Source organism: Natator depressus, chromosome 12, assembly GCF_965152275.1.
Source record: "Natator depressus isolate rNatDep1 chromosome 12, rNatDep2.hap1, whole genome shotgun sequence".
Taxonomy (NCBI): domain Eukaryota; kingdom Metazoa; phylum Chordata; order Testudines; family Cheloniidae; genus Natator; species Natator depressus.
This window is the reverse complement of record NC_134245.1, coordinates 4,989,611-5,003,665: the sequence shown is the minus strand read 5'-3', so window position 1 is coordinate 5,003,665 and position 14,055 is coordinate 4,989,611. Positions and strand designations below refer to the sequence as shown.

Sequence of the window (14,055 nt, the reverse complement as noted above, 5' to 3'; positions counted from 1 at the left end):
TCATCAACATGACAAGCAAGGAAAATTTAACAGAGGCCCACATGGGTTTTAGGTTTTTATTTTGGGGGGGGGGGGGGAATTGCAAGAGGGTCATAGGAACAACAAGAGGGAAATCAGTTGGGGAACCTGCTCAACATCTTAGATGTCGACACACAAATGCAAGGAGTATGGGGAATAAACAGGAAGAACTGGGAGGATCAGTATATGACCTAAACTGTGACTTAATTGGCATCACTGAGACTTGATGGAATACATTTCACTATTGCAATATTGGTATAGCTTATTCAGGAAAGACAGGCAGGGAAAATGGGAAGAGTTGTTTTATTATACATCAACACATACAATTGTTCCAAGGTCCAACAAGAGGTGAGAGACAGAGCAGATGAAAACGTCTCTGGGTGAAGATAAAAGGGTGGGGAGGAATACAGGCGATGTAAGGATGGATGAGACATTTCCAAAACACAAGACTGGCAGTAATGGAAGACTAACTACCTATACATCTGTCGGAAAACTAATTCAGCAAAACACAAAATGTCCATAAATTCTTGGAATATATCGGGGACAATTTCTTGCTTCTGAAGATGGAGGAAGTAACCAAGGGGACAGCCATTTTAGACTTAATTCTAATAGAAAGGAATTAGGCCTGATTTACACCTAAAACTTAGCTCGACCTAGCTACATCACTCGAAGCTGTGAAAAATATCATGCCCAACTCTTCAGTGTAAGAGCATCTGGGAGAGAATGGATAATACCTCAGTCCTTGCTGTCAACAAGTGGGAAGGAACTAGGTTGCTTATGCTCAAGGAGACATGGAAAACAATTGATCACTGTCCTCTTTATAACAGCCCTTAACGTATTTGAAGACTTATCAGATCTCCCCCTCAGTCGTCTTTTCTCAAGACTAAAGATGTCCAGTTTTTTAACCTTTCCACATAGGTTGCTGTTCTCGACTCCCTGCCAACTCTCCTGAACTCTTTTTCCCTTTGACTTGCTTCTCATGGGACCTCACCTCCCAATTCTCTGAGTTTTCTACACAGTCTGCCTGTTTGAAGTCCACTGACATTATTCTGCTGTTTTCCCTCCTACCATTCCTCAGAATCACAAACACTATCGTTTCATGATCACCTTCACCCAAGCTGCCTTCCATCTTCAAATTCTCAACTAGTTGTCAGAATCAAATCCAGAATAGCTGCGCCTCTAGTCACCTTCTCCACCTCCTGTAGTGAAAAGCTGCCTCCAATGCACTCCAAGACCTTGTGCTCTATGGGGCTGGGTTAAGCCAGCTCTTCTCCTGATATATTACAAAGCCATGCTCCTGCATTAGTTCCAACATAGCAGGAAAGCATGCAAGAAAGCCTCCACTACCATCCCCATGCTGGCTGCCATGCCCTTCCACTTCTGCACTCTCCCCTCAGCAGCTGGCCAGGGAGGAATGAGCACAAGAGCTGCTGAGACATGGAAGAACAAGCTGACAATGAGGTGACTACTGGCCAAACACCGCTTCTCTCCCCTACCCCTTTTATTAAGGCATTGGCCAGCCTTCTGTAACCTGCCTTGCTCTCTGTGGGGCGCAATAAGAAAAAATAACTTCCACACATAAGCTTGGATCTGCTAGGCACTACTGTAATACAAATGAATAAATAATATGGACATCTGTTAAACTCACTGCAGCCACCACAAACAAATGCAGTCCATTAACAACTCTATTTCAGAGTTATGGGGCTGTAGATGATTCAGGGGACTGACCATGGATACTGGCAGGGTGGAGAAACTTGCCTGGCCAACCCAAGTGGCACCTGTTACGTGGAGAAACACAACACTTTCAGTCCTCAGAGCGTCCAATATAGATATGGCAGTGCTATGTTCACACATACAGCAAAACTATTTTGTAACCAGCGCTGTGTTCTGGACTTTTATGTTACTGTGGCTCACTTGAGATTGTGTTCCTGAATGTAACATACTGCAGTGCTGCGGGAAGGCAAACATCTTTGTCTACACTACAAAAGTACTCCGATTTTACAGAAGTTGATTTTTGGGAACAGATGGTATAAAGTCGAGTGCATGCATCCACACTAAGCACATTAATTCGGCGGTGTGCATCCACGGTACCGTGGCAAGCGTCGACATTCTGAATGGTTCACTGAGGGTAGCTATCCCACAGTTCCCGCAGTCCCCGCTTCCCATTGGAATTCTGGGCTGAGCTCCCAATGCCTGATGGGGCCAAAAATGTGTCGCGGGTGGTTATGGGTAAATGTCGTGAGCCAACCCTCCCTCCCTCCGTGAAAGCAACTACAGACGGTCATTTCGCGCCCTTTTCCCTGGATTGCCCGAGCAGACGCCATAGCACGGCAAGCATGGAGCCCGTTCAACTCACTGCAGCAGTTATGACCATTGTAAACACCTCATGCATTATTGTGCAGTTTATGCAGAACCAGCACCTGAAAAACCAGGCAAGGCGGCGACGGCAGCGCAGTGATGAGGTCATGGACACAGATTTCTCTAAAACCGCGGTCCCCGGCAATTTGGAGATTATGGTGTTACTGGGGCAGGCTCATGCCATGGAATGCCGATTCTGGGCCCGGGAAACAAGCACAGAGTGGTGGGACCGCATAGTGTTGCGAGTTTGGGGCGATTCCCAGTGGCTCCAAAACTTTCGCATGCGTAAGGGCACTTTCATGAAACTTTGTGACTTGCTTTCCCCTGCCCTGAAGCGCAAGAATACCAAGATGAGAGCAGCCCTCACAGTTCACAAGCAAATGACAATAGCCCTGTGGAAGCTTGCAATGCCAAACAGCTACCGGTCAGTCGGGAATCAATTTGGAGTGGGCAAATCTACTGTGGGGGCTGCTGTGATACAAGTACCCAACGCAATCATTGAGCTGCTGCTATCAAAGGTAGTGACCCTGGGAAATGTGCAGCCTACCCCTTAATGCCCTGGCTCATGAAGCCGTACACAGGCACCCTGGACAGTAGTAAGGAGCTGTTCAACTATAGGCTGAGCAAGTGCAGAATGGTGGTAGAGTGTGCATTTGGACATTTAAAGGGTCGCTGGCACAGTTTACTGACTCGCTCAGACCTCAGCGAAACCAATATTCCCATTGTTATTGCTGCTTGCTGTGTGCTCCACAATCTCTGTGAGAGTAAGGGGGAGACTTTATGGTGGGGTGGGAGGTTGAAGCAAATCACCTGGCCGCTGAATATGCCAGCCAGACACCAGGGCGGTTAGAAGAGCACAGCAAGAAGCACTGCGCATCAGAGAAGCTTTGAAAACCAGTTTCTTGACTGGCCAGGGTACTGTGTTTCTGTTTGTTTCTCCTTGATGAAAACCCGCCCCCTTGGTTGCCTCTGAATTCCCTGTAAGCCACCTGCCCTCCTCCCTTCAATCACAGCTTACTTGCAAAGGAAATAAAGTCACTATCATTTTAAAAATATGTATTCTTTATTAATTGATTATAAAAATAGGGAGATTACTCACAAGGTAGCCCAGGTGGGGTGTGGGAGAAGGGAAGGAAAAGGTCACTTCAAAACTTGTTGAATGACAGCCTTCTGTTGCTTGGACTGTTCACTGGGGTGGAATGGTTGGGTGCCCGGAGCCTTCCCCACCCCGCCCAAGTTCTTGGGTGTCTGGGTGAGGAGGCTATGGAACTTGAGGAGGGGGGAAGGCGGTTAAACAGGGGCTACAGTGGCAGTCTGTGATCCTGCTGCCGTTCATGATGCCGGAGCATGTCCGTTTGATCCCGCAGTAGCCCCAGTGTTGCATCCTGCCTCCTCTGATCTTCCTGCCACCACCTCTCCTCACGTTCATCAGCCACTTTCCTGTACTCTGCTATTGTGTCCCTCCACACATGCTGCTGAGCTCTGTCAGTGCCGGACGACTGCATGAGCTCAGAGAAGATTTCATTGCGCGTGCATTTTTTTCGCTGCCTTATCTGAGATAGCCTTTGGCATGGAGGAGGGAGGCTTGAAACATTTGCAGCTGCTGGATGAAAAAAAAGGGAGTGAAGTATTTAAAAAGATACATTTTACAGAACAATGGCTATACTCTTTCATGGTGAACAACACTATTCACATTACATAGCACATGTGATTTTGGTACAAGGTTGCATCTTATATTGAGTGCCTGCGGCTTTGGTGTTGGAGATCACACACGCAGTGCCAGGCAAGAGAATTCGGCTTGCAGGCGGCCATGGTAAGCCATAGTCTTTCGGCTTCTGCAACCTTCATAACAGCAGCGCCCTCCTCTCCCATACCAAGCAAAGCACGTTGAGTTGGCCATTTGGTGCTGCGGTTTTCCTGTTAACGTGCAGCAGCAGAAACCAAACTAACCCCCCACTCCCCAATCCAATTCTCTGGGATGATCGCTTTTCCCCTCCCCCCCACCGCCTGGCTGGTATCAGGGAAGATCCCTACTAGCCAAATGCGAACAGCTCAGCGCCAATGGCGCGCCCGCCCCCACCCCCTTGGTGGCTGACTGTGGGGAGGATTTCTTTTCAGCCACAGGCAAACAGCCCAGTAGGAACGGCCACCTCTGAATGTCCCCTTAATTAAATTCCCCTATTTCAACCACGTTACCATGAATGATATCACTCTCCTGAGGATAACACAGAGAGATAAAGAATGGATGTTGCTTGAATGCCAGCAAACACCAGGACCATACGCTGCCAGACTGTCATGCAGTGATACCAGATTACATGCTACTAGCATGGCATGGTAAAGTGTCTGATGAAGTGAGCTGTAGCTCACGAAAGCTTATGCTCAAATAAATTGGTTAGTCTCTAAGGTGCCACAAGTACTCCTTTTCTTTTTGCGAATACAAACTAACACGGCTGTTACTCTGAAACCTGTCTTACCATGGAGGATGGAATAAGGCTGCTCTCCCCAGAAACCTTCTGCAAAGGCTTTTAGAGTACCTCCAGGAGAGCTTCATGGAGATGTCCCTGGAGGATTTCCGCTCCATCCCCAGACACATTAACAGACTTTTCCAGTAGCTGTACTGGCCACGAATGCATCCCAAGTCCTATGGGCTACTTAATCATTAAAAAACGCTTGCTTTTATAACATGTATTATATTTAAAAAGGTACACTCACCAGAGGTCCCTCTTCCGGCTTGTTTGGGCGGGGAGGGTATTTCAGCCAGGATGATAAAAAGATCGGTGTTCTATGTGCTCTCCTAAAGCTTGTCCTCCTCCTCATCCACAAAATCCTCAGGCATGGCGGAGAGTACCCCATCATCGGAGTCCACGGACAGGGGTGGGGTAGTGGTGGCGGCCCCCCCTAGAACTGCATGCAGCTCAGCGTAGAAGCAGCATGTCTGGGGCTCTGTCCAGGAGTGTCCATTTGATTCTTTGGTTTTCTGGTACGCTTGTCGGAGCTCCTTAAGTTTCACGCGGCACTGTGTTGCATCTCTGCTGTAGCCTCTGTCCCTCACGGCCTCGGAGATTTTTTGAAATGTTTTGGCATTTCGTCTTTTGGAACGGAGTTCTGATAGCACGGATTCCTCTCCCCATACAGCGATCAGATCCAGTACCTCCCGTTCGGTCCATGCTGGAGCTCTTTGTCGATTCTGGGACTGCACGGTCACCTGTGCTGAAGAGCTCGCCTGGCCAATCAGGAAATGAGATTCAGAAGTTCCTGGGGCTTTTCCTGTACACCTGGCCAGTGCATCCGAGTTCAGAGTGCTGTCCAGAGCGGTCACAATAGTGCACTGTGGGATAGCTCCCGGAGGCCAATACCTTCTAATTGCGTCCACACTAACCCTAATTCGAAACGGCGATGTCGATTTCAGCACTAATCCCCTCGTCAGGGAGGAGTACAGAAATCGGTTTTAAGAGCCCTTTATGTCGAAAAAAATGGCTTCATTGTGTAGACGGGTGCAGGGTTAATTCGATTTAACGCTGCTAAATCTGACAAACTCGAAGTGTAGACCAGGCCATAGCTTCTGTCCTTTATCCTCTTTTAGTTATTCTTTACCCTACTCAAACATGTGCATGCCGTGTAAGTCCCACCCCCAGCTGATGTCTGCCAACAGACATGCAAAGCTACCATGCTGCCAAACAAGCACTATTCCAGGGACCTTAGGAAGGACACTGTATATCAAAGTGGTTTAACTCCCATGCCATCTGTTGTTAAGGAGGGGAGGGTGCTCAGCAGAGGATAAAAGCTGGTGTGATTCACAAAGCCATCAACAGCGGTGAAAACAGATGGAGAAGGCAGACATTGGTGGGCCACTTTCCCAAGTGAGAAGAAAGTCTTTTTAAAAAGAAATACCAATGAGAGTAGGTTGCTTCTACCCATTAAAGAGGATAATGCAGCCTCTGCTTTGATGTGATAATTGGAAGAGTTTAGAAAGTACATTTCAGGCTTGATTTGATTTGATTTCCAGTTGTTGCTGTAAAACATTTCAGGATCCACACACTAACAGAGCCAGGCTTGCTCTGGACAAATAGGTGCCCTGTGTCTTAGCTAAGAGTTGGTGCTGGCACACAGTTAATAAGAAACTGAACCCCAGCAAGCAAAGCCTTTGTTTTATTCAGTTTAGAGAAATGTTAATGTTGATTGCCCTGCAACAGTCTGTAATTAGTACTTAATTATATCATAGCCTATACAAAGAGAGAGCACTATGAGAAAAACAAGCCCAAACCCCTATCCCACAGAGCTCACAAGCAAAGACAGACAAAACAGACGACAAGGCAGCCCAAGGGAGAGAGCAGGACAGGAAGGATTCTCAAAGGAAGCAGGTTCAGTGGAGGGATTTGAAGGCGGCGAAGGAGAGCTCTTAAATGTATAAAAGGTGGCAATGCTGATGCAAGAGTACGGGTTGTGTGAGTACTGAAGCAAGAGTGAGAGGAGGAGATGAAGGGAACAGAGAGGAAACAGGCCTGGGGGAAGGAGAAAGTGAGCAGCAAACTAGGTGGGAGTGCGAGTATGTAGGGCCTCCAAGAGGAGGATGAATCTAATGTACAAGAAGAATGCCAGGGTATGATGTGGGGTTGGGGGTGGTCAGAGGAAGCAGAGGATTTTCCCAGAGGAGGCTGGGATAGATTTAGAGGGAAGGATGATATGCAGAGACAATGGCCTCTATCTGAACTCTGTGGAACCAACAGCTACACGTATTGTATCACCATCTAAAGTCAAGCCCCTCTCCAGGTCTGAACGTGAAGACAGTCAACTGCTCCATTTCAGACCAACTGACCAAATGCAATTTCTGCACAGAAACTGCCGGACACCTGCCTGACAAAGGAAGAGATTTAAGTAAAGCAGTAACCAGCTTTTCTACAATGGCTGCTCTGAAATTCAGCTGGGAACAAAGATTAAGCAGACTATAAGGCACATCTGGAAATACTTTAAAGTCCATTGGCTGCTCAGCTAATCCCCAATGCGGATTTCCCTGCTTATTTATCCACAGATAGAGCTCATGGCAGAAGTCCGTTCATGACACATTTGCCTGACTAGAATTTCCTGAACTTTCCTCTTCTGGGCAGAGCCACTTGGAAGGTCTGTCCAGAAATGGCGCTTGGTTAACTGCACTGTGGCTCCTGGGGTTCTAGAGCACAGCCATGGCCCATCTCTTTGTCTAAGTCCCTCCTTTGGCTCTGCAGACAGCTGTCTACCCTATGTTTCACATCAGGAAGAGAGTCAAAGATGGGTCTGCATGCAATGTCCTGTAAAGCACAGAATGGACACATCTGCTTTTTAGTGTCCTTTACAAAGGAACTTAGGCAGGAGACCAGTTTTCATCTGAGACAACCAAATCTGGCAGCTAAGATCACCTTGGACAAATGGACTTGCAAAGGTTTGGTCTTCTGCTCCCTCCACCTCAGCCTTCATTATAGCTACCAGCCACAAACCCTATGAGTAGAAGTATATCAGAAAAGAGATCCAAAAAGGAACTAACAAGTAGCATGTTTAAATTAAGCACTACTCATTCTTCATTAACGGATGCAGCTCTTGTCCTTACTTTGTTTAGTCCAATCTAGACTGTAAACTCCTCAAGGCAGGCACCTGCTATTGTGTTAGTCTGTGAGGTCCCATGCACAACTATGGCTGTCTGTAAGTAGCTTTTCCTAACCTTGCACACAAAGCAGTGCCTAGCACATGGCAGGTTCTGCTCTCCTGAAGTTCAATAATATTAATATTGTTGATCACCTACCTTTAAAGAGAGATGTAAGTAACCACAGCACTCATGAAAATGAAAGCAGCCTTGCTCCCCCTACAGGAAGGCCAGCATCTCCAGCAAACTGGATGGATTTTTTCTTGTGTGCACTTTCAAAAGGCATTCAACAGTGTAAACAGAGAAACAATGTGGAAAATTGTGGAACAATATGAAATTCCAACAAAATTAATCAACATTATGAAGGCATTCTACGCCAACTCAAAATGCTGCATTAAAATGGAAAATGGATTAAGCCATTCAGCATCAAGATAGGTGTAAGGCAGGGGTGCGTCTTGTCTCCTTTTTTGTTTATGCTAGTCATTGTCTATGGATTAAAACAATGCGACAGTGATACATATGGCCTAAAATGGAACAAATCAAGGCTATTTGATCTAGACTTCGCTGATGACATTGCTCTTATCAATTAAGATGCCAACGGACTACAAAAATGCATAAACCAGGTAAAAAGTAATGGGGAACATAGGTTTGAGATACAACGCAAAGAAATGTAAAGTCACATTAATGGGGACTACAGGGACAGAAATCAAAATTGAAGAACAGAAACTGGAGAAGGTGAACAATTTTACGTATCTTGGAAGTACCATCTATCAAGACGATACCAGTTCCAAGGAAAGAAGAAGAAGAAGAATCGGGAAGGCAAACGCTGCATTTGGAAGACTCAAAAACATCTCCCTCAAGTCAAAACAAATGTGTACAAAGCAATTTTTATCGCCATCACAACATATAGCAGTGAGACATGGCAACTTACCAAGAAAGAGACAAAAGCTGGATGCATTTCATCACCAATGTCTGAGAAGAATATTGGAAATAACATATAGAGATAGGAAGACGAATGAAAAAGTCAGAAAAATGACTGGACAAGGCACCCTCTCACAAACAATCTACAAAAGACGACATCAGTGGCTGGGACATGTGCTGAGAATGGAAAAAGAACACTTACTAAACACCACCCTTGAATGGAAGCCAGAAAACACAAGAAGAAAGAGAGGAAGACCGTGAACAACATGGAAACAAACAGTTCTGAATGACATCAAGCATCTCAACATGAAATGGGAAGATCTGGAGAGAAGGGCAGTTGACAGGCAAGGATGGCAAATGTGGGTAGCCCAATGTGCAGCAAAGCAAGTAATGGCCTAAGGTAAGGCACTTCAGATGCAAAGGCTATTTAGTTACTATAGGAAGGCCCAAAGCACTCTGCAGAAAACCAGACCTAAGATCTTTGAATTCTGCGGCAGTTCAATGAAAATTCTGTGGCCAATTAAGATAAAATTACCAAATGAGAGTTTTACTGAATTAACTAGAAAAAATAATAATCCAATCAGTGCAGCGGTTCCTGTGTCACTGTGATATTAATCCAGTACTGTGAATGCTTCATGCACACAAAACAGTAACACAAAAAACAAAAAAACATTGGTTTATAGCAACCTCTACTGCTCCATTTAAGAGAGAGGAAATTTACAAACCCTAGATCAGTGGCTTTCAACCTGTGGTCCATGGACCCACAGAGGTCCGCAGACTGTGGCTAAGATTTCCAAAGGGGTCTGCACCTCCATTCTATTTTTTTGTAGGGGTCCACAAATGGGGGGGGGGGGGGAAAGGAGGTTGAAAACCACTACCCAAGATGAAAACCACTACCCAGCCTGGGGGTTACTATTCTGTACCACCCGAGGAACATCAGACAGCAGAGAGCAAGGAGGATTTTGGTGTCACTCTACAGAACCATGGTGAATTGATTCAAATCAACATGATTCAAATAATGATTTAAATCAAAAAGCAAGAAACCTTAATTTAAATCTATTTAAATTGTGTTTTGCTTTTTAGTAACTTTCTTAAAGAAAGGCTGATAACCATGAAAACATGTTGACGGCAATAAAGTACAACCATTACACTAAATTTGGTGCTTCTTTTCGCTAACCAAGAGGGTACCCTATATCTGTGCACATTTATTTAAGCAATTATAAAGCTTAACTTACATTTATTCAGAGTCTTAATTTTTACCTTTCTGATGATGTTAGAAAATGGTGAATAATGCATTTCTTACTCACAAGATGATTAACTTTTTACTTGTGATTTGGGTCAAGCTCTAGTTGGATGGAAATTCAAATTCAATTTAAAATGCACCAAACCAGCTTTTTAAATCAAATAACAAATATCTTATATGTGCTAACAAAAAAGTTTATCAGAACACACTTTTCCTTTAAAGCTAACTGATTAAACAAACAAAGGAAGTGTAATCTGTAGTTGGTGAACTGAACTGATTGTTTCTGGTCACCATCTCCTTCAAGATTTTAGAACTAGTAGATCTCACCCTCTCACACCTTGTTTTTATTCATAGATTGGATGAGGAAAACAAGCTTTCCTGCTTTTTCCACTCCCACTTGGTTTCTTAAATAAAACTAGTCATTGCATAGAACCGGTTGAATAAACTGAAATAGAGAAAATATTCTCTCTGCATCTGCAGAAGAGGCTGCTGCTGTCAAAAGCTGGTTACACTCTTCAACAAACTGTAGTTCCAGGTTCTTAGCCAAGCAGTACCAATCCACCAAACCATCCACCTCTCCAAAGAGAAAACCCCAGAACAGGAACGCCAGAGGACGTGGGTCAGCCACCTTGCTGGCACAATCAAGCAAACCAAAAATAGCCCAAGAGGTGTTTTCAGAACAAGGCTGGGGTATGTCTGCGCTGCAGTTAGACACCCACAGCTGGCCTGTGCCAGCTGACTCAGGCTCAGAGGTTGTTTAACTGTGATGTAGACATTCAGGCTTGGGTGCAACCTGAGCTCTGGGACCCTCCCACCTTGCAGAGTCCTAGAGCCAAGGCTCTAGCCTGAGCATCTACACTGCAATTAAACAGCCCCTTAGCCAAAGTCCGAGTCAGCTTGCATGGGCCAGCCACAGGGGGTTTTTAATTGTAGTGTAGACATACCCTAAGAGTTCACATGGTCTCAGATTAGACTCTGCTGGGATCCTCCTTACAGACAGAAGGAGCTGCCCTCCAAGATTCTAGTAACATACCATAGCAGTGCAGCTTTTTGCAGTGGGAGGTTAGTAATTGGCTGACTTTGAACAGCTATCCCATCCCTGGGGTTAGTAGAGGAGTCTGATAGGTAGGGTGCACAGCACTGCCATGAGAACAAGATAAGCAAAGATGTGCTGTGCTAAGAGGTCCATAGGTAGATCTGCTCTGAGCCAGATTAGACAAGACAGTGCTTAGAACGCTAGGGATGCCTGGAGCCTTGGCTATGCTGACCCTCTCCAGCCTTGCTCCCAGCCACGAAGCTGCAATGGTAGTAGCAACAGGGGAAATTTTAGAAAGAAAAAAAATCTTACTGCAGACCCAGCCTTAATAGGAAGAGCAGTCAGAGTACCAAACAAGCAAGATCCCAAACCATACCAAAAAAAAAAAAAACACAAAGAGAAGCAGGCCAGCAGGGAGGGTTCAGACAGGAGGGAGCCATCACACTAATACCTCTGGTGGAATAAATGAGCCAGGAAAGCTAACTGGAGGGCACAGTGCTTGTGTTTCAAATTGTATGAATGAGTCACCACAGAGAGAGAAGGGCAAAAATCCCAAACACTTTGCAATTCACACCATCAGTTTTTCCTTTATAGATGTGCAACATCAAAGACGACTCATCTTCTCCCTAGACAATCTATTCCACCCACCCAGAACACAACCAAAGAAAAGGAAATTAAACTGGAATTTTATAACCTACGAAATACAAACTTTTAAGCTCCAAGCAGCCTATGTATGTTGCCTGCATTTGTACTGCCTTTTCTAAGGACCTCACCATTAGTCCATGATTAGGAGAGGAATCTCACTGAACTATGCAAACATCTCCCCAGAACTGAGAATGCTACAGGTTTGTAGTTTCTCTCCCTCCTCTGAACCTCTGGGGATGCTGGAAGTGTGTGCTGTGTTTTGTTTTTCTTAAAAAAAAAAAAAAAAAAAAAAAAAAAAAAAAAACACATGCCTAAAGAAATTAAACCTGCATGAGCTAATAGAGCACTGGATTGATTTCTGCCTCTCAGTCTCATTTAAAGCAATACTGCCCCCAATCAACAAGCCAAAGACTACATTAGAGTAGAGTTTTCTGTTCCATCACTGGGGAACTGTCCCTATGCAACCACAGACATGTGAGCGGGCCCACTGGTGTGGTGTGGCATTCCTGCTCTAGGCACACATTGCAAGTGATGATCTATCGTCAGCTTGCCTACACTCAGTCAGGCACAGATCTTTAAAATGGGGGACACTGCACCTTCCCCACCATGCAGGGTAGATAAAAGTAGATTCAAAAAAAGAAAGAAAAAACTCGGATATTTTTATTTGAATTGGATTTTATCAATTTAAATTAAATACTTTTTTTTGTAAATAGACCTCTTTAAAATTAAGTCTGAAGTTACGAAAACCTATGTTAAGGCCTAGACTTACTATAATTACTAAAATCATTTGAATTAGATAACATTCAAGCAGCACATGTTTACTGCTGAAGTTTTAACGAGTCATACCACTGAACTGGTGGAAATCACTGGATAAGCTCCTGGAACAAGAGTTTGTTGACATGCTATCAGCTTGTGACAGCCATAGTCTCTCCACATACCGATACCTGGCACATGTCACAAAGAGCATTACCTGTTTCTGAGTCAGTGGTAACTGAGAAGAAAATGTACTTGAATGCTTATGGATCAAAAGTTTTAACAGATAAAGCACAAGATGGTGTACTGGTTGGTGTCACCAAATTACACGAGGGAACAGGATGACCAACTCCTTACCTACCTGTAATATGTAGGGAGAAAAAAAATCTCTAAGATCCAGGGGGATTTCAGTTTGAGTGACATATGCTAGAGGTCTCATGCTGACAGTACGAAAACAGTCTTGCAATTTCTAAACATTATAGATGACAATTCCCTAACTCAACAAGTGTTGCATCCAACACAAGGAATTCTACATTAGACCTGGTCTTGACAGATACAAAAGGAACTGACCACAGAACTAAAAATGAATGGTACCTTAGGTACAAGTGATCATGACTTGATCATAGTTATAGTGTGCAAACAGAATAAAGCCCACAACAGTGATATATATACCAGGTGCTTTAAAAGGGGCAATTTCACAAAGCAGAAAACATTATGAACTTAGTCAGCTGGGAGGAAGAATTGATTCAGGAAAATGAGAATGATAATTGGGAATTGGTTAAGAACACTTTTCTAGATGCTCAAAAAAGCAACAATTGAAGAAGGCTATACCAGTTAACAATTGGCCTGGTTTAGAGGGGAAGCGAAGGCAACTATCAAATATCTATAACAAATGTATGAAAGGGGAAATTGCTACTAATTAATATAAATCAGAAGCTGGGAATTGTAGAAAATTGATAAGGGAAGCAAAGAAACACAAGGAGAACGTTATGGACAGGAGAGTTAAGGACAAGGGGGGGGGGTAGGTATATTAGGAACAAAAAGAATCCTAACAATGGTATTGGTCCATTACTAGATTAAATGGTAGAATTATCAATAATAATGCAGAAAAGGTAGAAGTATTCAATAAATATAATCCTTCTGTATTAGGTGTGAAAAAAACAGATGATGTAGTTATATAACAACACCCTTTCATTCCACTAGTATCCCAGGAGGATGCAACACAACAGCTACTAAAGTTAGACATCTTTAAATCAGCAGATCCAGATAACTTGCATCCAAGAGTTTTAAAAGAGCTGGTTGAGGAGTTTGCTGCACTGTTCATGTTAATTTTCAATAAGTCTTGAAACACTGGGGAAGTTCCAGAAGACTGTTACTATTTTGCCAATATTTCAAAGGGTAAATGGGATGACCTGTGTAATTACAGGCCTGTCAGTCTGACATTGATTCTGGTCAAGATAATGGAGC

At 44.2% G+C, this 14,055-nt stretch overlaps 2 protein-coding genes across 2 annotated transcripts in view; both read right to left on the bottom strand.

The window, feature by feature from the left end:
- The window catches only part of PSKH1 (protein serine kinase H1), a 78,854-nt gene that overhangs the window by 42,213 nt on the left and 22,586 nt on the right, over window positions 1–14,055 (bottom strand). The gene's annotated exons all lie outside the window — the stretch shown is intronic.
- LOC141996791 (uncharacterized) lies at window positions 3,496–5,989 on the bottom strand. The gene is given in 3 exon segments (XM_074969084.1): window positions 3,496–3,976; window positions 5,089–5,795; window positions 5,976–5,989. Coding segments are annotated over 3 exon segments (1,020 nt in total). The 3' UTR covers window positions 3,496–3,677.